This window comes from Bufo bufo, chromosome 2, assembly GCF_905171765.1.
Source record: "Bufo bufo chromosome 2, aBufBuf1.1, whole genome shotgun sequence".
Lineage (NCBI taxonomy): Eukaryota > Metazoa > Chordata > Amphibia > Anura > Bufonidae > Bufo > Bufo bufo.
In genome coordinates this window covers 659346300-659373139 of record NC_053390.1, presented here as the reverse complement: position 1 = coordinate 659373139, position 26840 = coordinate 659346300, and the positions used below count along the sequence as shown (strand labels likewise).

General features: G+C 39.9%; 1 protein-coding gene across 1 annotated transcript in view; it reads left to right on the top strand.

Moving 5' to 3' along the window:
* Positions 1–26840, top strand: part of DCHS2 (dachsous cadherin-related 2) — a 377954-nt gene that overhangs the window by 176416 nt on the left and 174698 nt on the right. Inside the window, 1 exon segment of the mRNA XM_040419885.1 lies at positions 18918–19149. Coding sequence (XP_040275819.1) covers positions 18918–19149 — 232 coding nt within the window.

The window sequence follows — 26840 nt, the reverse complement described above, 5'->3', positions numbered from 1 at the left end:
TTCAGACAAGCCTACAACCAGTGACCCTGCTGCCTCTATACCGCCATAACCAACTTCACCCGCACCTACTGTGTCCTTCTCCCATACCATGTAGATTGTAAGCCCTCACAGGCAGGGCCCTCTCTCCTTCTGTACCAGTTTGTAACTCGTCTTGTTCATGATTAGTGCAATTGTCTGTATTATGTATGTATATTCTCATATGTACAGCGCTATGGTATGAATGGCGCTTTAATAATAAATAATAATAATAATAATATGTATTGAGAATGGCATCCTCTTGGTACATCAGAGGCACATAGGAAGATTGCATTGCTTGGGTGGGTATTGCTGTTCTTTACCATGGTCTTACTGCACAAATAGCATGAGATGTGGGAGCCGCTAAGTTAAATTGGCTGCAACGGGCACATGGCGTAAGATAGCTTTATTATGTGATTAGGTCTTAAGTAGGAATCTAGTACTAACTGAGTTGTTTAGCCATAACTCATTCAATAGAGAATATTTTAAATGCCATATTGACATAGCCAAATTAGTTCTAATTAAAAATTAAAAGATTCAGATAAATGAAAGGTGCAATATAACTTTTGTTACTCAGTGGTTACTCCGTTGAGATTTCTGAGGCTACCCACACATGGGCATTATGCACGGTTTTTCTGCTCAGATTTTTGTGCAAATGCAGCCTAAGGGCTCATGCAAACAACCGTTACCTGTCCAAAAATTGTGAATCCGCAAAACACGGATACTGGCCGTGTATACACTCACCTAAAGAATTATTAGGAACATCATACTAATACGGTGTTGGACCCCCTTTTTGCCTTCAGAACTGCCTTAATTCTACGTGACATTGATTCAACAAGGTGCTGATAACATTCTTTAAAAATGTTGGCCCATATTGATAGGATAGCATCTTGCAGTTGATGGAGATTTGAGGGATGCACATCCAGGGCACGAAGCTCCCGTCCCACCACATCCCAAAGATGCTCTATTGGGTTGAGATCTGGTGACTGTGGGGGCCATTTTAGTACAGTGAACTCATTGTCATGTTCAAGAAACCAATTTGAAATAATTCGAGCTTTGTGACATGGTGCATTATCCTGCTGGAAGTAGCCATCAGAGGATGGATACATGTTCTCATTCTGTTTACGCCAAATTCGGACTCTACCATTTGAATGTCTCAACAGAAATCGAGACTCATCAGAACAGGCAACATTTTTCCAGTCTTCAACAGTCCAATTTTGGTGAGCTCGTGCAAATTGTACCCTCTTTTTCCTATTTGTAGTGGAGTTGAGTGGTACCCGGTGGGGTCTTCTGCTGTTGTAGCCCATCCACCTCAAGGTTGTGCGTGTTGTGGCTTCACAAATGCTTTGCTGCATACCTCGGTTGTAATGAGTTGTTATTTTAGTCAACGTTGCTCTTCTATCAGCTTGAATCAGTCGGCCCATTCTCCTCTGACCTCTAGCATCCACAAGGCATTTTTGCCCACAGGACTGCCACATACTGGATGTTTTTCCCTTTTCACACCATTCTTTGTAAACCCTAGAAATGGTTCTGCGTGGAAATCCCAGTAACTGAGCAGATTGTGAAATACTCAGACCGGCCCGTCTGGCACCAACAACCATGCCACTCTCAAAATTGCTTAAATCACCTTTCTTTCCCATTCTGACATTCAGTTTGGAGTTCAGGACATTGTCTTGACCAGGACCACCCCCCTAAATGCATTTGAAGCAACTGCCATGTGATTGGTTGACAAGATAATTGCATTAATGAGAAATAGAACAGGTGTTCCTAATAATTCTTTAGGTGAGTGTATTTCACATTTTGCGAAATGGAACGTCCAGGCCATAATAGAACGATCGGATGTGGACACAAAATACGTTTGTGTGCATACAGTATGCCCTTATACAGTACCAACAAAGTGAATGACACTTCACAAATCGAATGTACGCTTTGCTTTTTTTCCACGCGGAAATTGACCTGCCATGCGGATTTAGACAATATGTAAATTGTGCGATTTATTTTTTTTTTTTTGTGCAGGTTTTACCCTTTGCAATGCAAACATTAGATCTGCGTAAAATCTGCATCAAATCTACAACAAAAACTGGAAGTAACACATGCAGTTTTTGCCGCAGAAACACACAGAAATCAGTACGAAAACCATGCAGGTAGCCTTAGGCCTCTTTCACACGGGCGTTGCGGAAAAATGTGCGGGTGCGTTGCGGGAACACCCGCGATTTTTCCGCGCGAGTGCAAAACATTGTAATGCGTTTTGCACTCGCGTGAGAAAAATCGCGCGTGTTTGGTACCCAAACCCGAACTTCTTCACAGAAGTTCGGGCTTGGGATCGGTGTTCTGTAAATAGTATTATTTTCCCTTATAACATGGTTATAAGGGAAAATAATAGCATTCTGAATACAGAATGCATAGTAAAACATCGCTGGAGGGGGTTAAAAAAAATAAAAAATCATTTAACTCACCTTAATCCACTTGCTCGCGATGCCGGGCATCTCCGTCTGACTCTTTTACTGTATAGGACCTGTGGAGAGCATTAACTATAGTTTAAGGACCTGGGATGACGTCACTCTGGTCATCACATGGTACGTCACATGATCTTTTACCATGGTGAATCACCATGGTAAAAGATCATGTGACGTATCATGTGATGACCGGAGTGACGTCATCCCAGGTCCTTAAACTATAGTTAATGCTCTCCACAGGTCCTATACAGTAAAAGAGTCAGACGGAGATGCCCGGCATTGCGAGCAAGTGGATTAAGGTGAGTTAAATGATTTTTTATTTTTTTTAACCCCCTCCAGCCCTGTTTTACTTAGCATTCTGTATTCAGAATGCTATTATTTTCCCTTATAACCATGTTATAAGGGAAAATAATAAGGTTCGGGTCTCCATCCCGATCGTCTCCTAGCAACCGTGCGTGAAAATCGCACCGCATCCGCACTTGCTTGCGGATGCTTGCGATTTTCACGCAACCCCATTTATTTCTATGGGGCCTGCGTTACGTGAAAAACGCACAAAGAGGAGCATGCTGCGATTTTCACGCAACGCAAAAGTGATGCGTAAAAATCACCGCTCGTGTGCACACCCCTATAGAAATGAATTGGTCAATATTCAGTGCGGGTACAATGCGTTCACCTCCCGCATCGCATCCGCGCGGAATACTTGCTCGTGTGAAAGGGGCCTTAGACTTTATCAAATGCCCTTTATTACACATGAACATTAGTTATTGTATGCTACATTTAATGCCAGCCCAGCTGCTATCTATGAAACATGATATTTTACAAACAGATGCATTAAATAAATGGAGGTGTGAACAAACGTTTGTATATATAATTAATCACCATCCGAAAATGACATCTCTGTACGACTAAACTCCAGAACTTGACAGGTTTAATCAATTGCACAGAGAATTTGGAACGCAACAATAAAACACATTAGCTCTTTCCCTCAGTTACATAAATGTACATTTTATTGTTTTTGCCTCTCTCCAAAAACGGATTCCATGTTTCTTTTTAAGATAAGAAAAGGATTCTATTTTAGTAACTCATACAGTCTGTGCCTAACTGTTATTGTTTCTAGAATTTAAAATTATTTTTTTTATATTCTTATGCCTTTTGTTTACCATTAGGTCTCATGCACATGACCATATTTATTGTCCGCATCCGATCAGCATTAATTTCAAAGGAGCCATATATCTGTGCAGACAGTCCACAATTTTTTTTAGCAGGTCCTACTCTTGGCTGCAAACTGGTCCCATAGTCAGTGGTCAGTGTTCCCATGCAAGTCAATGGGTCTGCAAAAAATGCAGATGACGCACGTAAATAATACGACCATATTTCAGAACTTGTGGAACTGAAGCACAACGGACAGAAATGCTGATCTGTGGTTTGCATACCATAAAATGGCAACATTCCTCTGTAAGAGGCCTTAAAGGGAGTGAGTCACTAGGAAAAATTGTAGAAAAACTAGAGAAGCATTTCTAGACAAAAGTGTAAGGTTTAAAGATGCATCAAATTTATCAACCCACATGCAACATTTGATACATTTGTCACAAAGTACTCCAACACAAACCCAAGCAAAAAGTGACTTAAAGAATTACCCTCATAATAAATTCCGCTTGTAGGTATAATATGCATGCACACCACTAACTAATAAACCCACACACTGTGCTAGAACCTAATCGTCTACAAATAGGGTTAACTAATTAAGTGGTTTATCCTGGCAGGTAGGTGAAGTGAGTTGTCCCAACAGTGTGACCACTTCTAGATCTGCATTTTGTGGATTTTACCATTTTAGGCTACTTTGACACTGGCGTTTCTGGGTCCGCTTGTGAGATCCGTTTCAGGGCTCTCACAAGCGGCCCAAAATGGATCAGTTCAGCCTCAATGCATTCTGAATAGATAAGGATCCGTTCAGAATGCATCAGTTTGCCTCTGTTCAGCCTCCATTCTGCTCTGGATGCGGACACCAAAACGCTGCTTGCAGCGTTTTGATGTCCGTCTGACGAAACTGAGCCAAACGGATCCGTCCTGACTTACAATGTAAGTCAATGGGGATGGATTCGTTTTTACTGACACAATATGGTGCAATTGAAAACGGATCCGCCTCCCATTGACTTTCAGTGTAAGTCAAAACTGATCCGTTTGCATTATCATGAACAAAAAAAAAAATATATATATATATATTATTATTTTTTTGGTTCATGGTAATGCAAACGGATCCGTTCTGAACGGATACAAGCGTTTGCATTATAGGTGCGGATCCATCTGTGCAGATACCAGACGGATCCGCACCTAACGCAGGTGTGAAAATAGCCTTAGGCCCCTTTCACACGAGCGAGTATTCCGCGCGGATGCGATGCGGGAGGTGAACGCATTGCACCCGCACTGAATACCGACCCATTTATTTCTATGGGGCTGTGCACACGAGCGGTGATTTTCACGCATCACTTTTGCGTTGCGTGAAAATCGCAGCATGCTCCTCTTTGTGCGTTTTTCACGTAACGCAGGCCCCATAGAAATGAATGGGGTTGCGTGAAAATCGCAAGCATCCGCAAGCAAGTGCGGATGCGGTGCGATTTTCACGCACGGTTGCTAGGAGACGATCGGGATGGAGACCCGATCATTATTATTTCCCCTTATAACATAGTTATAAGGGAAAATAATAGCATTCTGAATACAGAATGCATAGTAAAACAGCGCTGGAGGGGTTAAAAAAAAATAAAAAATCATTTAACTCACCTTAATCCACTTGCTCGCATAGCCCGGCATCTCCGTCTGCTCTTTTACTGTATAGGACCTGTGGTGAGCATTAACTATCGTTCAAGGACCTGGGATGACGTCACTCCGGTCATCACATGGTACGTCACATGATCTTTTACCATGGTGATTCACCATGGTAAAAGATCATGTGACGTACCATGTGATGACCAGAGTGACGTCATCCCAGGTCCTTGAACTATAGTTAATGCTCACCACAGGTCCTATACAGTAAAAGAGTCAGACGGAGATGCCGGGCTACGCGAGCAAGTGGATTAAGGTGAGTTAAATGATTATTTATTTATTTTTAACCCCTCCAGCGCTGTTTTACTATGCATTCTGTATTCAGAATGCTATTATTTTCCCTTATAACCATGTTATAAGGGAAAATAATACTATTTACAGAACACCGATCCCAAGCCCGAACTTCTGTGAAGAAGTTCGGGTTTGGGTACCAAACACGCGCGATTTTTCTCACGCGAGTGCAAAACGCATTACAATGTTTTGCACTCGCGCGGAAAAATCGTGGGTGTTCCCGCAACGCACCCGCACATTTTCCCGCAACGCCCGTGTGAAAGAGGCCTTAGACTTGTCTGACTTATCTCAGCTTTTTTTAAATTGGGTGTGGGTGGGGGTTAGTTTTACATATATCACTGAGTCCTCTAAGTAATCATCTGCTCTACTCCCACCATGGTACCCCTGTCTGCATCCCCTGATTTATATATATATATATATATATATGATAAGAAAACTATTGGCAGCACCACCAAAATTAATGGTATAACAGAAAAAGACGGGTGCAAAGTCCAAGTATGGTAACTGGTGCTTACCCACTTGTAGACAGCAAAAAAATCGGACTGCACTCCAAATGGTTCTTCAGTAAAACAGTATGTGTTTATTCACCCATGTGGTGGCAATAAGCGACGTTTCGGCTCGTACATGAGCCTTTCTCAAGCATTGATAAAAAGTGCACAACATACATATAAAGGTGTACCAATCAGACCAATTAATACATCAACATAATTGGTACTTTACAGAAATCCGTGTAAAAACATCCAAATATTCATAAAAAGACCATAGTCATGATAATTAGTAAAGTGACAAGTGCTACAAGAGTGTCAAGCGCATAATGCGGCAAAATATCATATAATATTACAACAAATACATGATTATACACAGCTGTTCCATGTGCATACATGATTAGTACTAAAACTTTAATTATAAACATGTGTAGAGGGAATAGACTGATGAGTTAGTACCTGGGGAAGTGATGGTGCCTACATATACTATTGCGCTGTTCAGCACGTCCCTGGGATGTTACAGCGCATGTCCAAATTGCATACACATCATCGGCAGGCGTCCGAGCGGTGGCGCACGTGACCAGCAACGTCACACATTAGTGACGCAACCGGCACACACTGCAGTCACCAGCCGCGTCCATCCGCCGATGGCAGAGGAAGGCGGCGCATGCGCATTGTCATCATTGGGCTAGCAACCGCCATCTTAAGAGAAGGAACATAGCCAGTTCATATGTAAAATCATTATAGTGAATGCTGACAGCCTACACCGTTCTACATAAAGTCACTATGGGTGAATCCCACTACCAGCAGTGTAGAAGAGGTCCCCTCTTTTCCATGATGGGAAACCCTCCTCCAATTGTTACCCCAATGCTGCAAGCACTTCAGTGCCATCCGCACCGTGGGTGACATTCCTGCTACATTGCGTGACTTAGAGGGTTCTCCTCAGTTGAATGTAACAGAACGGTAACTTACAATAGGTCAGAAGTCAGCAATATAAACTATATCATTATCTTTAGAAAAACATCCTCCATTATATACAATCGGGACATCCGCACAAACCCCCAGAGAATAAACATAAAATTTTTCACAGTAGAACGGAGAAATTCATTGTGGGCTCCTCATCCACCATCCAGGCTCATCAGTTTTCCATAATGTCTTCCCCCAAAGTTCAAGTGTTCCTGAAATAATACAGAAGTATTAGTGATAAATATGACACCAAAAAACCTTATACCCTTGATATACTTATTTTTATTAATACTTTTTCCATTTTCGTTTTTTTATAATATTTTTTATCAATGAACCTGTCCCCTGCAGGAAGGAATACTTCGCATACCATCTACAGCAATATAGGGCAAACGAGCCTCTTCACATACCACCTCAGTACCTATAGTCTATATTTAGTCCATTAGGTTGTAGACTATATATATATATACTGTGATAAGTTAAATTAAGTGTATATAGGTATTAAGTGGAGACTACAGAACCATTCCCAGTGCATGAAGTGTAATCTAATCCTGGTCTTATCAACAGATGCTATCCTCTACGGGGCCTCACATAGACATTTATCTCTTGTGTGTGAAAATTCAACCCTGACCAGAGTATAACATTCTTCATATAGCTGAAACTGATTTGATTTACTCCTTCCCTTAATATATGACATCAGTTATTTATTTCACTTACTCTGTATGACCTCACCATAGACCTTATCAAATCTTCAGTGGATATCTATGAATCACAAATGTGTGTTCTTGATCCATGAAATGCATTATTTTGCTCCCTTGCATTTTACAGATGAGTAACATCCTCTTGTAGCTAGATGTAATTTCTTTCTACTTTTTAAAGGCCTATTCAGCTTCTTGAAATGGATACCAAAGTGCGCTGTATTAATTTCATACACATTCCAGGTCAGTATCTAAAATGGCCTCACCCACTGAAGTACAAATGAACTCTCGAAAGTGGAAATTTAGTCATCATGACGTCATGGGAAGAACTAATATAACAGCAATTACTTCAACAGTGCATGCCAGAGTATGTTATTGGTTTAGTATGTACTGTAGAATTAGATGAAAACAGGTTCTATGTCTGTCAGATGACATATCCTTCATTCCAGCTTAATTGGTACAGTAAGGTTAAAAGCCATTGAAGAAGTGATTTGATCCATTTGATCCATTTTAAGTATAAAGAAAATGTCCTTTTCATACTTTCAGAGGTTCCAGCTCAAGTAATAATTGGTCTAAGGCAACACTATATAATAAATAATATACCTATAAATCAACATAAATGAAGTAGAAGTCATTAAAATATGAATGTAGATCATGAAGGGTCATATAAAAGGTCACAACTTCAGTAGAACCTCCTAAAAAAAATCTTTAAAGGCCATGAATAAATGTTATGGTTGCCTACAGAAAAGCCAGTAGAATTCCCCTATTCCTCTTTTTTCCATGTACTGTAAGGCTCCATTTACACGTCCGCAAAATGGGTCTGCATCCTTTCCGCAATTTTATCCATTCATTCTCTATGGGGACGGAATGGATGCGGACAGCACACAGTGTGCTGTCAGCATCCGCATTTGCGGTGCGCGGCCCCGATTTTGGGTCCGCAGCTCTGCAAAAAGATAGAGCATGTCCTATTCTTGTCCGCAGCTTGCGGACAAGAATAGGCATTTCAATGGGGGTGCCGGGCTGGTGTGTTGCGGGTCCGCAATTTGCGGGTCCGCAACACACCACGGACGTGTGAATGTAGCCTTATAGGGTTATCTTCTCAATTTACTATCCTGAATGTTATCTTCAGTTACATTGAGCAATCATAATGATCGGCCAATGTGAACTTTCATTTATACTCGTTCTTTATTTGTTTCTATTAGTGCCACAATCATTAGTGTAAATGACACTCAAAGTGACATTTACATTGACCTTGTGTGACGGCTCTCACAAGAACAGTCACTGGGTAGTAATGATGCTTCTTGCTTGGCAGTGACGATTGTCCTAATGGAATAACTTTTGTCCTCATTGAATAACTTTTAAAACCATAGATTACTCCTCAGAAGTTTGAAATATTGACCCCATGTAAAAAGGCTTTTAGGCTAAGAAAGTTGAAGCAGGAATCAATAGGAAATGGCCATGCGAACATATTTCAGTATTAGGGCCGCCTTTTGTAGAAGCTTCAAAACATTTGCTGGAAATAATGATTTGACTTGAACATTTAATGTACTCATAGGTAGAATAAAAATTTTTTAATAAAAAATACACTTTAGACGGCATCTGTCAGTATATTTGTACCTATGAAACTGGCTGACTTGCATGTATGCTTGGCAGCTGAAGGCATTGACTAGAAAAATTAAGTTTTAATATATGCAAATAAGCCTCTAGGAGCAACTTTGCTGTTACACCTAGAGGCTCAGCTCTCTCTGCAACTGCCACGCCATCTGTACTTTGGCAGGGCCAGGCAGTGTAAACATGATCCCTGTCAATCAAAGTGCAGAGGGTGTGGCCTTGCAGAGAAAGCAGAACCTCTAGATGTAACGGCAACGCCCCCGTTGCTCCTATTGGCTCATTTGCATATATAAATATATGTGAAAGGTCATCCAGTTTCTTGGGTACAAATCTGCTGACAGATGCCCTTTAAACCACTAGAAATTTATAACCAAACTGGATCCTTTGTCTTGAACAAACCATAGTAATCCATGGTACTTTTCCCACTGGCACACTGTTCACCTCGCACACTGAGAACGTGTAGTAAAAACAGGAACATAGTAGAGTATACAGAACATCCTTCTCCAAGAGCACATCTTCACACAGTCAGCATATCATAATGTACAGAGTATTTTGTAGATAAATTATAGCGTGACCTGTGATTCTGCGGTTTATACAAATGTTGCATGAGAAATCATAAAGGCTTACAGTCCCACCATGTTAATCCATTAAGAACGCAGCCTAGTTTGGAACTTGGGCTTGGTGATTTTATACAGTTTTTTTTATCTCCACATTTCCGAAGCTATGGTTTGTCTCTCAAAATAGCCAAGTTGTAATTTTATTAGTGTACATCAGATGATTTGCATAACTTAAACATTTTTTGGGAGGCAACTGTAAAAAATGATGCAATTTCATCATTATTTTTAGAGTTTTGTTTTTACAGTGTTGAATGCACAGTAATAATGACATTTTAACTTTATTCTGCGGGTCAATATGATTATGGAGATACCAAATTCATATGGTTTTTGTTATATTTTACTATTTAAATGTGGTATCAAAAGTCTAAAGCTTGCCCGCGGACCTCGTATAAATTATACTTACCCCGCTTCCTGGCTTCCGCGTCACTCCTGATCCCCGCTCGGCCGTTGTTGCATCTCCCCGTCGCACGGATCAAAACATCCGGTGAAGGGGGGAGCAGCTAATAGCAGGCTGCAAAGGGGATGAGCCTCCCTAGCATCGCTGGAGGCTCATCCATTGGAGGTCTCTTGGAGGTGTCATTAGCCAGGTCTGTATTGTGTATTTGTTGTGAATCATGTTTTTTTTTATCTAGGTGGGAGAGCCACATGGTTTGATTTTGTATTTATTTATACCTGTTTTTCCATCCCACCTTCTCCTTTACTTGTAATGCTATAACTTGATGTCCCGATGTGTTTTGTGCACTCTCCATGTGGTTGTGTTTGTCTTTGCCAATTTATGCATCTACAACTGTACTCCATCCGTATTTATTTGTTTTATTGATTTCAATAAAGATATATTTTTGGATATACATTTGTGTATTATATTTGTGTAAATGCTAAGTGCCTGGGCCTATCCTATCTAGGAGCTATTGTAATAATCCTGTCTGACAGTACATAGTCATTTTGACAGGCACGACAATACTGTACATACCTTCCAACTTTTTCGATCGTTAAAGAGGGACATTTATGGTCCATTGTGCGAAAGATTTATTTTTCCAGCAAATCTATACACTTCAATAGTTATCTCTTATGAAATAACGCAAAAATAAATCGGAATATAGAAATTTCTAAACTCCCAACTGCATCAAATAATGAAACAATATGCAAAACAGGCTCAAATATACAGAAAGGAACCAGATAAACACGTTTTGAGTCAATATTGTGAATGTAATAATGCAAATCTATACCTAAGATCAAAAAGAGGAACATATATGGAGCAAAGAGGGACTGAGGGACTTGGGTCAAAAAGAGGGACACTTGGGAGGTCTGACATCCTGCCAGAGGCAAGCCAGGACATTGCAAGCCTGGGGCCATTTAGATAGCCCATCTGCCATGATGAGTACTCTGCACCTCGTGAATACGTTCACGGAGTGCCGAGTGGAGAACAGAGGGAACTTCCTCTCACTGTGTGGCATCTGAGGACTTAAACTGTCAGACTCAGAGTTACTGTATATTTGATCAGCAGTGAGAGCCAGGTGTCTGCTGTATGATACAGCTGGAAGCCACATACGATGGCAAGGGCCCAGTTGCTGAGCCCACACCATAGCCATAACATACTAACATGGCAAAGAGTGGAAATAACCCTGCTGCGGTGTTGTCATAATATGTTAGAACAGGAAGGGGTTAAATGAATTAGCGTGCAAAGCTTCAGTACATTTAAGGTACTGAGTGTGAAACAATGAAGCTCAACTGATTACTGAATTCTATTGCTTTGTAATGATTATTTTAATACTGGGTTCAGACCTGAGCGTATTTTGTCGCGCGTTTTTGTCCATAGTCAACGCGCATAGTCAACACTGCTGTGTGATTGACAGCAGTGTCCTATGGCTGCAAACGCGCGACAAAACGCCCCAAAGAAGCTCAAGAACTTGTTTATGTGTCAGGCGTTTTTCAGCGCGTTCGAACGTGCTGTAAAACGCGAAAATGTGAACCAGTCCCATAGGGAAGCATTGGTTTGCATCGGTTATGCGTTTTACAGCGCGTTCGAACGCGCTGTAAAATGCGCAAGTGTGAACTTAGGGTTATAGTCAACAGCATAACGCTTATTTCATGCACTCCTAATTCATATACTTTCTATACCAACTCTTAGCAGACATTGAGAAACAAGGTCAATCATTATTGCAAACTAACTGCCAGACAAAGCATTGTGAGAGCTTATAAATATTACATTGTAAATATTCTACTTTGGATGCACAGTTATGAGAAAAATATAGCACTGGAGAAGCATAAAACCATATTTTTTTCAGTTTTCATGAAAATATCTTTTAGCTGCAGGAGCAGACTTTGTTGTAGTCAAAGCTGTAAAGACACATTTATATGTATGTATGGAGAAAGGAGGAAATGTGCAAATATCTGCTGGGCAGCAAGGAATGACTACTACGGGGTGGGACAAAAGTAAGTACACAGACACACAGTACGGATCAGTTCATATTTTGTCTCTTAAAGGGGGTTGTCCCATGAAAAATATTCTACAGTTTTCAAACGAGCACCTGGATCTGAATACTTTCGTAATTGCATGAAATTTAAAATTTTATATAGCCACTGAGTTATTCAATAAAATGTATCTGTATAGTGCCACTTGCAGTTTGTTCTTTTTCTTATTTCTTTTCCGGCTCACTGAGGTGGCCGCACATGCTCAGTTTCATCCTTCAAGTGCCTCCTGAGCTGTGATAGGGAGAGCATGGACACGCCCCCTGAGCTGTGATAGGGAGAGCATGGACATACCCCCTTAACTGCAGCAGAAAAGACCCTCCCCTTGAGCTGTCAGCTTGATATAAATCTAGCAGAGCAAAGAATGGGGAGATCTCTGGATCCATGTGAGGTACAGGGCTGGTTGTAGTTTGTTACAAAAAGATAGTCATGTACTACATGATGTCTGATTTTAATTTTGTACATTAATCATGGAATAACTCCTTTAAGTGCTCGAAATTAAGCCAAAAGTAAGAAAACAATTCAGCCTCTTAGGTGCTTGAAATATCTCCCTTTAGCCTTGCAAGATTTCTGGTGCCTATGCTGCCACCTAACCCTGACACACAGTAACACACATTCTGGTTTGCCCCAATGTTGATAAATGTTTGCAAGAAAAACTCTTTCAATTCATCCTTTGTGTGAGGCTTCCTCTCAAAAGCCTGTTCCTATACTATACATAATAGTTTATTTACTACTACTACCATAGGGGTCAACTTGGGTGAATGTGGCAGCCATTGAATGCTGCCTCATCGCCCAAACCAGCACTGTTCAAAGGTTTTGTCAAGGTAGCTCTGTACCATTGAAAGGAAAATGTCATCAAAGTGTACACCATTTTACGGATCATTCAGATATTCAGAAGACATTAGGGAAGAGCATGAGGATCACATGAACTTGTATGGCTCCTCAGTTGGCGGGCTTGCCCATATTTCCTTGCAATCAATCTCAGCTAATCAGGATGAACTACAGGAGACTGACTCATGAGCACCATACATGATTCCAACTAGGAAATGCATGTGTTTTCTGGGCTTGTATGCTTCTTGATTGTTCATTGATTGTATCTTTATGAACAGAATAAAGCTAGTTTAGAGACAGGGAAGACAATATCTAGTTAGTTAGATTTAAAAGAATCAACATTTTAATCATGTGTTAGCAGCCCACAGTATATGTGATTATTCTATGTAATTCAAATTGGATACTTGTGTACCTAATAGGCTAAACCAAGAAAAAACATGATTTTATATTACATTATTGATTTTGACCTGGTTTGTTTGTTAGTTGTTTCAGTTTAGTTGGTGTGTACTTTCTTGTTTCCTGCGTATTTTGCTGTGGCTGTTGTATTTGAAGCAAGAGGGGTCATTCACTGTGAGCTGCTGCCACACATGTATTACATTTCTTAATTAATGAATTCAGCTCTGCCCGAGTTTCAGATATAAGCAGCAGCAGTATTCACACCACTTGCTATGACTTAGGGCTCATGCACACGACTATATGTATTTTGCAGTCCGCAAAAAAAGATTCGCAAAAAATATGGATGACATCCATGTGCATTCCTTATTTTACGGAACAGCTGGCCCTTCATAGAACTGTACTATCTTTTTTTATAATGTGGACAATAATAGGACATGTTCTATTTTTTTTTGTGGAACGGAAATACGGACATAGGGAAATGGAATGCACATGGAGTAACTTCCCTTTTTTTTGCGGACCCATTGAAGTGAATGTTTCCGCATACGGTCTGCAAAAAAAATGGAATGGACACGGATAGAAAATACGTTCGTGTGCATAAGCCCTAACAGTGTTAGTCACAGGAAGTGCGTTTTTCAGTGCACTATGTGTTTTTATCCAGAGGCTTTAATGAACTTTTTTCATCACTTTGCTCTTGTTATCACCGGCTCGCATCCATTTACCAATAGCCATATATGTCACTGTCACTTTGACATTACTAATACTGTCTTGGTCTCTAAGAGACCTCACAGTGTCATGCAAGACTTTTCAGGGCAATTGGGGCACTTTCAATTCAGGTTGAATTTATTTGGACCGGAATTGAATCTGATAGCTGCTTCGTTTGAATCAAACCTAAAACAAATTTTGGGAAAATCATTAATATCTATGCACATTGAATGGGTGTTTAATGTTGTTATCATATTATTTTTGGTGCCAGGAGGTAGGGACATAGCACATTTATCAAGATTGTTTAACCCATTCCCGCCTCCCCAACGTAAAACCATGTTGGCGAGGGGGCATTTAAAGATGTTTTAAATTATTTAAAAGCAGAAACAATTAAAAAAAAACATCATGGGAATCGCCGTGTGGGAAAACATCCATACTATTAAAATATAAAAAATATTTATCCCATATGGCGAAATGGAAAAAAAAAATGGTCGATTTGGTGTTTTTGGTCGCTTCACCTCACACAAAAAATTTAATAAAAAGTGATCAAAACATCAAATACACCCCAAAATGGTTTCAATGACTACTACAGACCTGCAAAAAAAATGAGCCCTCATACAGCTCCGTACACATAAAGATATTGGGGTCAGAATATGGTGATTTAAAGAAAAAAAATGTTTCTTTCCAAAAAAAATTCAGTATTAAAGGGGTTATCCAAACCCTATAATGCCCCTCAAAATACCTAGGCACCTCATACAGGTTATACTTACCCTGCTCCCCAGCACCCACGCCGCTCAAGATGCCCACACAGCCGCCTCTGCATCCCCCCATCGTGCGGATCAAGACATCCAGTAGCGGGGGGGTTTAGCCAATATCAGGCCGTGATGGGGACGAGCCTCCCTAGCATCTCGGGTGACTAAAAATTGCAGGAAAAGACTTAAAAAAAAAAAATCTATAAAAAAATAAAATCACGCCCTTTCCCAATTTTTGAATATAAAAAGAAACAACAAAAAATAAACATACTAGGTATAGCCACGTCTGAAAATTTCCAAACTGTTTTTCCTGTGCCATGAATGCCATAATGCCAAAAAATGCGTGACATACCAATTTTTGGTCACATTGCCTCCCCCGCCAAAAAAAATAAATGAATAAAATGTGATAAGTTGTATGTACCCCCAAATTTGACTAATGAAAACTTCTTGCCCTGCAAAAGTGTAAGCCCTGACACACCTCTGTAGACAGAAATCTAAAACAGTTATGATTGTCAGAATATGGCGATGCAAAGAAAATCTTAATTTTTTCTAAGGTTTGTATTTTTAAACAGTTTTAAACATAAGTATATCAATTTGGTATCACTGTAATCCTACTGACCCATAGAATAAGCTCATTGTGTCCTTTTTAGACCATGCTGAATGCTAAAAGCATGTATTTCAATTTCACCCCACAAAGAATGTGTTTTCTTATTTCCCAATACAAGATATGGAAAATTAACCAGTGCCACTAACACATATAACTTGTCCCATAAAAAATAATCCCTCATATGGCTATGGGAACGGAAAATTTCAGACATTTTAAAAGTTTATAAATCATGGCTCCAAAAACCACATGGTTTTCTAATCTATGAATCTTAAATGTGGACTCTTACAAAGTCAATTTCAATACAATATTTTTTTCCCCGAGATTTTCAAGGGCATCCATGAGGCTGAAAGGCAGCTCTGGACATATACATAAAAGGGTGGGGGGATGCTGGTACCTTCCTTCCCCATATTCTAGGCATAGAACATTCTAAGATATATACGTTTTACATTTTGGCTATCAAAGTGTTTGGAATTTTAAATGGTCTGTATCTTGAGAACAGTTTAACATTTTCAAGGTGTCTCCAAATTCTCATCTAATTGTCCATGTCTAGAATAATCATTATTTTGATGAAGGCACTTGAGTCCTTTACACTGACAAGGAAAGCCTCTACATCTGACACAAATGTGTACTGGAAAAATGTGAAATCCAAATATAATGCAAATATTGTCTACCCAAAAAAAACAGCATTAAACATGCCGGTTTGTCCCTGGGCAGCAATTATTTAGTCTATTGAAATAGATATTCTTTCATTCAGCCAGTGATGACTTTCTCAGATAACGGCTGTGTTGTCTATTCCCATAGATCGATCTGGTGTAATCAATATGCATTAACTTACCTACAGAGCAAATTAACTAATATTTCTAATACAAATGTCTGGTTGGCCACGTCTGTTGCTCAGAATGTAAAAAAGACGGATTCTTATTGACGGACGAGAACATTATAAAGTGGCAATGCTGTCATTATAGTGACAGTGAGTTAGGATGCCTTCCTTCTATTTTCAGACTATCTGTTCCCTGAGGCTTAAAGAAAGAACTTTCAGGGGATGAATAAAGGCAAAACACTATTTTCTTTCAAGTTTGAATTAGAAGTCTGCCTGCAATTTCAATTAATGCAGAAGGTTACTGATTTAGGTTCAGATGCAAAACAAATAGTATCACGTTTACCAGAAGGAACTCAATAATAGCCAGACAGGTTTACTCAGAATGCTAAAAGTCATTGATTTATTTAATAGAAAACAAGTGTTGTGAGTCATAATGCATTAGACCTATCTGTACTGCAATGATTATAAAACATTATATCGGTAGACCATTGGAACATGCATGCTATGGTGGGGTCTACGTGGTGTTCAGAGCAAAGTACAACCATTGAAATATAAATGAACTAAAATGTGGTGTCATGTGAATGAGTCGAGTATGATCTGCTCCTCAATGAGTTCGACTGAGTACAGGCCAAGATGGTAATTGACAGAAATGATAAACCTCTTCAAGGGAATCATTTTCATCATCTATGAAGATCATCTCCCTGCCAATTCATTTAAAAATGACCACAATTTCCATTAAATTGTGAATAGGTTTAAAAGTTGGACCTGAGCCCTTCTTAGACATTGGCAAGAAAAGTACTGAATAATATAGTAAGAAGCATAAAATAGAGATTAAATCATAATGTTTATAGGTAGACCGTATTAATTTAAATGTCAGCTTGAAGTTAATGCCTAATCTAATTATTACTGCTTATCAGACAGAATTATGGAAGATGGTAAATCTGTGATTTGAGCTAGATAAAAAAATGTATCATTCAGTTGCACAATTTTTTTGACCAAAAGAGGCCTTTAGACCTAACAACAACTATTGAACTCAAGATTAGTGCTACTTAAATTGTTGTCCAGTTTTTTTTTACTTTGTATCCTGGCTGTACCTGTGGAAATTTCCCTACTCACCTGTTCCTTGCCAACCAGTTCCAGCTCCTGGTTAACTTCCCTGATCTTCTGGTCCCCATCTGTCAACTTCTGCACAGAGAGGGTCATGTGTGCAATGATTGACATTAGTGGTGACATTCCCTAAAGTGGCATATGAGCCACTTGGGGACATGTCACCTCTGAGGCCAGTCATTGGCTATAGTGATGCATGTGACTCTGTCCTTCTGGAAGTTGACAGATGCAGACCAGTAAACCACTGAGGAGATCTAGAATAGAGTGACAGGGAGAAGGTGGGTATTGATTTTTCCACTGGTACATCTTGCTGAGGTCCCCCAAAAAAAAAAAGTTATATGATTATATGAATATAATCCTTACAGGGTAGGATTCACCTACTAGCTCCATAGGTGAAGGGAAATTTATATTTGAGGTAATTAAATGATGTCTATTCGTATGTAAATGTTATGTGTGGATGTATGGTAATTAAGTAGAAGAGGACCGCTAGGGATGGGTTAGCAGAAGGCTACAAAAAGATGGAAATGTGAGAAATGCACTGCAAATTTTGTCCACGTGAGATAGATAAGCTGTGGATCTGCTGCCACAGATTTGCGTGAGGTTGATCCACAACATTTTACAGTACGAGCAAAGTGGATGAAATTTTAAGAAATTTAATGCAAATGTTGTGAGAAAGATCCTCAGTGTAAGCCAGGGAGAAGGAGATGCCCACAGAGAAAGACTGCGTCTCCTCCCCATTGCTCCCATGCTCAGTATTAGCATACTGAGCTGGAAATTTGCGGGGGACCATAACGGGGCGCAGGAGTGCTATTTAAAAAAAACAGGCATGGTGGCAGCACAGTGGGGGGTACCCCGCGGGTACAGATATGTATCTCAATAACTACAAACCCATAAAAGGTCCTCTTTAAGAGCAGACAAAACTTTCTCAGAGATACATGAGTTACAGTGGGGTCTATGTGGTGTGCGGAGTTTAAGGAGAACAATTTGTACTTACTGACTCCTGAGATTAATCTGGTAATGTTGGTATGTGTACTGAACTTGGTGACTTCACATTCTTTGAGAGATCATTTTTGCACTTATCAGAGAACCGAAGAGTTGCACTGAATTTATTTCAATTTCGAGATACTAATGGATGTACTTCAGTGATATTATTGCACCTTGCATAAGGTCAAAGAAGCCTTTTTATGCTTTACATATTGTTCTTGGCTTCTACAGACAACTTGGGTTGGTCTTTTTCAAATATTGTCTTATATATTTCATTTTTTTTTTTTTAACAGGGTGGCTTAAGTGCCCAAGCATTTGTTCGAGTCGATATAGAAGACATAAATGACAATGCACCCGTCTTTGATCAAACTAATTATGTGACAAGCATTAGCAGTCACACTCAACCAGGAACAGAGATACTAAATGTTGTGGCCACTGATAGAGATGGAGGAATGTTTGGGGAAGTGTTATATGAGCTAATACCTAGAGATAAGACACCAGTCTTTACTATTGACTCATCTTCAGGTAAGTGCATACTTCCTATTACATTAGTACTGGATTTCTGCAACATATTACACAGGACGGGATTGTCTTATGCTCCAATTTTAAAGTAAATCTATTTGGGAAGGGTTCAGTTAGTTGGTCTGGCTTTGCAAGAGAATGTGGGTCTGATGTCCTGTTCTGATAGGGTTGGAATACTAGATGAGACTATTTCAGAAGATGGCAGCACAGTGACTATGTAAATTGAAGAACAGAGAGTGATCACATTGTGTAGCTGCATTGAAAAATGGTAGTCTGACTTTCCTGTGGTTTCTGTCCTCTAATTTATGTAGGACATAATATTAGCTAAACCATTCATACCCTCCTACATTTTCAATTTTACTACATTGGCATATAGGACTGGGGCCTAAATTCATATTATGAAGTATGGCGTCCTGGCTACTTCCTGCAAATGGCTGTTCTGGTGGACAAGAGTGAAAGCAGTTTGAACCATAATACAATGAGGATCTATTGAGGAGCTAATTCAGCTTGGTCACACTGAGTTACAGAACATTTGCAATCAAAATCATTTACAGGGATTCAACTATATCTAAAACTTTTATTTAGGACACTTTTGGGAATCAGAGGGTTTGTACTCTGAAATTTCATAACTGTTTTGGATTAGAAAATCTCGTTCAAACCTCCTGGTAAATGTGACATGTATATGTTTGCATATTCTAGTATTTCTTGGAGTGTACAGTATGTAATGAGCTTTGTCTAGGGATGAACAAATCGAATCTAAACTAACAGAATTTTACCTAATTCTTTGGTGATTCGATTCAGACAAATTTCCTAAAATTGTATCAGTTTTCAGATTAGAAGATGGGGAGGATGTGACCCTAAGCCATGTGTATATGTGTGTATGTATACACACTGGTTGGTATTTGCTGCCAAAAAGTGAAACCATTATTTTTTTTTATGCTATCCACAACTTTTCAGGGCAGTTGAAGCACTTATTTATTCAAGCTGGAAATCAAATCCAAACCAAATTCCACTAATCATTTGGCATGTGATAATAAAACAAAAATGTGTGTATAAATTTTTTTAAACAGTGGGTGATATTCTTCAAAATCAAAAAACGATTTAAATTTTTGGTGCCAAACAAATATTACAAAGGTTGCTTAAAAACAAATTACGGACTGGGTTACAGAGGGCACCTCAGAGCCTTCACTAAGTTTGTGCCTGGGGTTCCTAATGCCCATCATTATATGGTAAATCCTCTTCTTCTTGTTCAGTATACTGGATGAAATGCTATGAACCATCATTGTTATTTGTGCTGGAACATATATTTCCCTTGAATTAACTTTTTCTAGAACCAGATTAAAACTTTAAAGGGACATTGACAGGCCCAATAAGCATAATTATCTATATATATGCATGCACAGGTCTTCTAATGTGCATTAAAAACATATAAGTCTAACCCCTGTCCACCTTATGAATACTTTTATAACCTGATGTATCGCTCTTCTTTCTGCCCAAAAGGGCGGCGTTTCAGCTTCACTTCTGCCCAGCCAGTCCCAACTGCAGTTTTGAAGCGCCGCCCAGCTCATCAATATTCACTTCGCTGGGCGGCTTCTGCAGTACCCGATGTCTTTGAGAGCAGAGCTCACCCAATAGAAAGCTATGAGCTTCTGCGTATGCGCCCGGCACTCTCACTCACCGGGATCACATCGCGCCTGCGTCCCCTCTGCTTCTTTGAGGCCGCTTCAGCCTCTCCGTTCTGCGCCTGCGCCGGCCACTCTTCTGAGCAGCGCTTCAGAGCACTGCTCTCAAAGACATCGGGTACAGCAGAAGCCGCCCAGCGAAGTGAATATTGATTAGCTGGGCGGCGCTTCAAAACGGCGGTTGGGGCTGGCTGGGCAAAAGTGAAGCTGAAACGCCGCCCTTTTGGGCAGAAATAAGAGCGTTACATCAGGTTATAAAACATCAGTTTACAGTATTCATAAGGTGGACAGGGGTTAGACTTATATGTTTTTAATGCACATTAGAAGACCTGTGCATGCATATATATATAGATAATTATGCTTATTGGGCCTGTCAGTGTCCCTTTAAGGCTTATTCTTCAGTTCATATACCTCAGGAAGGTATATAATATAGTGAGTTTTTTTTGTTCAGATTTATACTTTATTTATGGTTAACATATAGAAGTTAAGATAGAGAAAATTGTTTGTCTAAAGCAGCTTAAAGGAGAACTAGCATGGAAAACCCATTTTTATATGCCCCATTAGGCAATTCTAAGTTAAAGGGGGTGGGGTCCTGTTAAAAAGCCTAATCTCTTGGCCTGTGTGGATAATGGTTGCAAACACTGTCAATTGCTTTGGAGGACATGTCCTGTCTTTCATTAAACAGAATGGTTGAATCAATCTCTTCTGCCATTATCAAGAGGCAGTTACTTTGAGAATCAATTAAGGACTTGGATAGAGTTGTTTCTTTAAAGGATAACTGTCATATTTTCACTTAAAATTCAATTTTCATATATGTTGTTGCTGTTGTGGTGATAATCCATAATCATTATATTTTGTTCACATGCCACTTGTTTGATAAGATTCCGTCCATAGCAACCGCTCCCCACAAGACTTCTTTCTGACTATCTTCTCAAGATGGCCGCCGATGCCCTTACCCTGAGGCTAAGACCTCGCTCCCTAACTACCCAGAATTAATTCGGCTCATCTCGTGAATGCGCAGCCTCATCCCAACCAATCGGCTTTCTCCAGACTTAAACACGCCCTCTTCCTCCTGAGTAGTTGATCGCAAATATTCTAATCACAAATTTTTATCGCAAATATTCTAATCGCAAATTTTTATCGCAAATATCGGCACTATCCCAGTCCGACGGGAGCACGCACTCAGCATTCGGGACTGCCCACTACTACGTCCTCCGTCTTCTGTATATAGAAGATAGAAGATGGAGGACACCTAGTAACGCTGTTTTAGCCACACTACTGAAATGCCTGGGGGAGGAAAGAACATGCTGCAATTACTAGGTAATTCAATACCTATACAAAAGTATTAACTAGGGAACCAAGGTAAACTTAGTCAGACATATCCAATTACATTAAAAAAATATATGACAGTTACCCTTTAATACTTGGACTTTATTGTCTAAATGTATTTTTTCAGTATAGACTGGGATAACTGAACTGTGCAGAGACACAATTTTCCATGCTTCAGAATTATGGAACTACTTTTTCTCCATTGCCTCCATTCTAACACCCACGTTTACATAGGTTACAACGTCAGGAAAAGTAACAAAAATGCAATCTTTAATTAAATAGAGATGCTGAGAAATGGTAATGTCCACACTCTTTGTGGACATCCTGCTGGGTATAATAATAACCACCCACAGCATGTGAGTCATCACTCATATTGGATTACAATAAGGAGCCAGTTCAGGAAGGCAGGCACACATTCACATGAATATGTCCAGGAGGAGGCAGAAACTGCTCAAAAGTGTTTAGTCTTTAGTTTTATGGCTGCTGAATATGAATGTGAGTGTGTAAGGGGTCAGACCTCACAGACTGAATCTTTTTGGCCCTGAGGGGTATCCGTAGGATCCCCACTGAAACATGGGAGGAATTAGGCAAAGAAAGCTGCCTGCAAGTTAAGATTGTTTTAACTGGGCTCTCATAGGCAACCAGCTTAAGGGTTACAGTCATTTGGGTAGAAAAACTCTTTAAGTGGCCACAAGTTAATTAGATACACTGGGGGGCAGTGGTTTATCAAAACGGGTGTAAAGGAAAACTGGCTTAGTTACCCATAGCAACCAATCGGATTCCACCTTTCATTTTCTAAAGGAGTTGTGAAAAATGAAAGGTGGAATCTGATTGGCTGCTATGAGCAACTAAGCCAGTTTTCCGTTACACCAGTTTTGATCTCTCCCACTGTGTTTAAGTAGGAACTGGCAAATATAACAGTCCCTTTAAGAGGCAACAACTTTCTCTCTCTGGCTTGTGGTACACCTAGCTCCCTGGTTGTTAGCCTCCTGGCTTTAGTCTCTTCAGAGTGGTAGCAATGTAGATGGTTGCATCTGCAGTTATCATCATGGTTATCTCTGCACATGGTGCAGTACTGCACAATCTATAAAGCCTCTAACAGGTGCTTACAGTTTGCAATGTCTTTGTCTTCACAACCACTGTGCACACTGTTATCAGTAATGGTATGCCCTTGTTCATACAGTAAATGGATCAGCTAGCACTCACTCAGTGCACGCCGCACGGGATAGAAGCAATCTCCACTTGTTATATACAGTGTCTCTCATACAGTGTGGCTTACAGCCTGCAGGCTTTCTGGTCTTGGCTACAGGCCCGTCTCATATAGGCCTTGGCTGCCTCCAGGGTGTGTGGACTAGGTGGCTTCTTTCTACCCCTCAGCAACAGCCTCAACTTTCTATGCCCCGAGATGTTGTACCATTATGACTGGTACCAAATAGCTCTACTTGCTAGTTAGCCAGAGGCAATATTAATGATAGCTATGGTGGACGAGTGGAAGGACATTTGCCAAAGTTGCTGGATGTTGTAACGGTCATCATTGAAAGGGCTATAAGACAGACAGTCCTACAACAGTGGGCATAAAATTATCTTTTCCAGGTGTGAAAAAGATTGAGCTACAGTTTACCTATGCCTGTTACTATCGTATTGATTTCTAGGGCAAACCAAGAAGATATAGAGCATGTACAGTACCCTGGAGCAAAGGTACTTTGGAATCTGGATGTTTGTGGACATTTGCCCCTACTGCTGCTATGAAAGCCATTAACTCACTACTTTAGTGCAAGTGATGGGTTAACTGTGAAGGGTTAACTATGATTTATAGTATTGTTTTCACTTATACTGTTTTATACTGTTAAATTGCATTTAATATGATATATTTTGTTCATTTGCACTGTTTTCGCACTGAATTGCGGGAATAGTTAATGCAACGCCAGTTCACCCTGAGACTTTAGGAATTTCCAGCCTTTGCACTGAAAAGGTAGGAATTTTCACTGCTGTTATAAGGCACTATTCAAAGCTGAATTTTAAAGGGAAAAGCCAGGGACTGAACTTTTGTCTGTCTGGTTTAGCTCTGTCAGATTGCTGTTTACGTCTGAAAACTGCTTGGTCATTCCTATTGACTTGTATTGAAGCCAATCAATAAACAAGTTGGGCAAAATAGAAACCATCTACCCAGAATTACCCACAAAATATAGAAACCCAAAAAATAGCAAAAACCGGGATTTCATAAATCAATATATCTTTATTCCATGATTGCAATAAAAACACACAATTAAAAAGGATTAAATCTGTGGTGGTAAATAGAATACATAAGACCTAAAGCCGTAGCAGGGGACATACACGGGCAGAAAAGGTAGTATATTATTCAATGCCAAGTAGATCAACCTAGCCAAATAATATAAGACTGGAAATGTAACTCGTAAAGTGCAAGTGCTGAAAAAAACGAACCAAATAAGCAAATAAGCATGGATTAAATAGAAAGCGCCTATAAAGATGCCAGGTGAAACCACATTCAGTACAAGTCATAAAATGACCATACCGACGGAGAGAACCCTGTGCCCTGATGCATGTTTCGCTCAAAGCTTCATCACCCCCTGAGGCCTCTTGCCCACGACCGTATGTATTTTGTGGTCCGCAAAAAACGGATCTGCAAAAAATACGGATGACGTCCCTGTGCATTCCGTATTTTGCGGAATGGAACAGATGGCCCCTAATAGAATAGTCCTATCCTTGTCCATAATGCGGACAATAATAGGACATGTTCTATTTTTTGTGCGGAACGGAAATACGAACATACGGAAACAGAATGCACATAGAGTACCTTCTGTTTTTTTTGCGGACCCATTGAAATGAATGGTTCCGCATACGGTCCGCAAAAAAAAAAAACGGAACGCACACGGAAAGAAAATACGTTCGTGTGCATGAGGACTGATTCTGATGTGTGTGGGCCCCATCGCTTTTGTATACGCCCCAGGTATATCCACAAACAAAACAGAATTTGCCATTGCTCTGATTTTCATTCCTAACTACCAGATCCTCCCCTTATACATACAGAATATGAAATAGTATTAGTGGATCCCGGCTAAGTAAAGGTTATTATTGTAAAACACCAGAGTGTAGTCAACCTGGTTAACACAGTGCAGAACATAGTAGCATGTTGTAATAAATCAGTAATAAGAATTGTTGTGGTTCGGCAATGCAAGAGATGTACTTGCTCCCTCTTAAACTCAATCCCCTGTATGATAGCTCCTGCTGTTCTTCTCAAGCTAGTTGCATTCATAGTTGATTTAAGCGCCTGTTTTCATTTTTGCAGTTGTAGTGCTCTGGACTCAACATGGTGCCTCCTGGCTCTTTCGGAAGGTCTGCTGACAGCCAGATTGCTGCAGTTGTGAGTGGAATAAAATTTCTAGAGTTACGATCGTCTGCCATGATAATTTCTAAGCTACGTGCATAAACTTTGAAACACTACCAGCAGCAGCAATGAGATCAGAAGCATTGTTCCCAGATGTGGATAAGAAAATCTACAATGCACATTTTTTAACATGATATGTATTGTTGCAGACATGTGATACATGTGGTGTATACTTTATCTTGTGTTCTGTGAGACACATATTATGTGTTTGTGCATGTAGAGTAGTTTCCACCTGGCTTGTGACTTTAGAGTGATGGTAGAGAACTAAAAACCGGCCTCTGGAAAAATGAGCATTTTTTTTCTGGGAGGCAGACTCTTGTTCTTTTTTTTCTGTGGAGGATATGTTATTTCCCTAAATAGCATTTGAGGATATATTAAATAATATAGGAAACCAAATTACTTGTACACAAATATTAATATTTGTTCTGAAAACAAAAAAAATGAGAAAATACACAATGACCATTGTCTAAGACAAGCAAAATGACCGAAACAAGTACTATAGCAGACTTGGAAGCGCCTTGAGCCTACATCTGTGCCCCTGCACCTGGATTTCTGCAAAAGCATGAAGAAGTTTTCACAGGCTGTTAAGGAGACACAGACAGACAGAAAGTGTTACTAGCCAATTATTGCGAAGGCATATGTAAGTATTTAGATGACTGCCTTATTCAGCATTATTCAAAATTCCCTACAGTACTCAGCAAACACTTCTTCCTTCTGTATTAGGACCCTTTCTCTTTGTGACTCAAAGCCTTTCCAGTAGGATATTTTGGAAGGTTGGATAGATGTACACACAAATATAGACATGTGTAATTACAATGCATTCGGAAAGTCTTTCACCTTTTTCACATTTTGTTATGTTGCGGCCTTGTTCTAATAAAAAACAATAAGGTTTTCAACATATCAGTCTGCACTCAATGCTTGATAATGAAACAGTGAAAACAGTATTTTAGAAATGCTTGCAAAAAATGAAGACTTCTTTACATAAGTATTCACACTCTTTGCTATGACACTTGAAATGTTGCTCTGAGGGCCTCCCACTTTTCTCTTGACCAGTTTTGAGATGTTTCTACACATTGATTGGAGTCCATCTGTGCTAAATTTAGTCGATTGGACATGGTATGGAAAGGCACACCGCTGTCTATATGAGGCCTCACAGCTGACATATCAGAGCAAAAACCAAGCCATGAGGAGCAAAGAACTGCCTGTAGAGATCAGAGACATGACTGTGTGGAGGCACATATCTGGAGAAGGGTAAAAAACATTTCTGCTGCACTGAA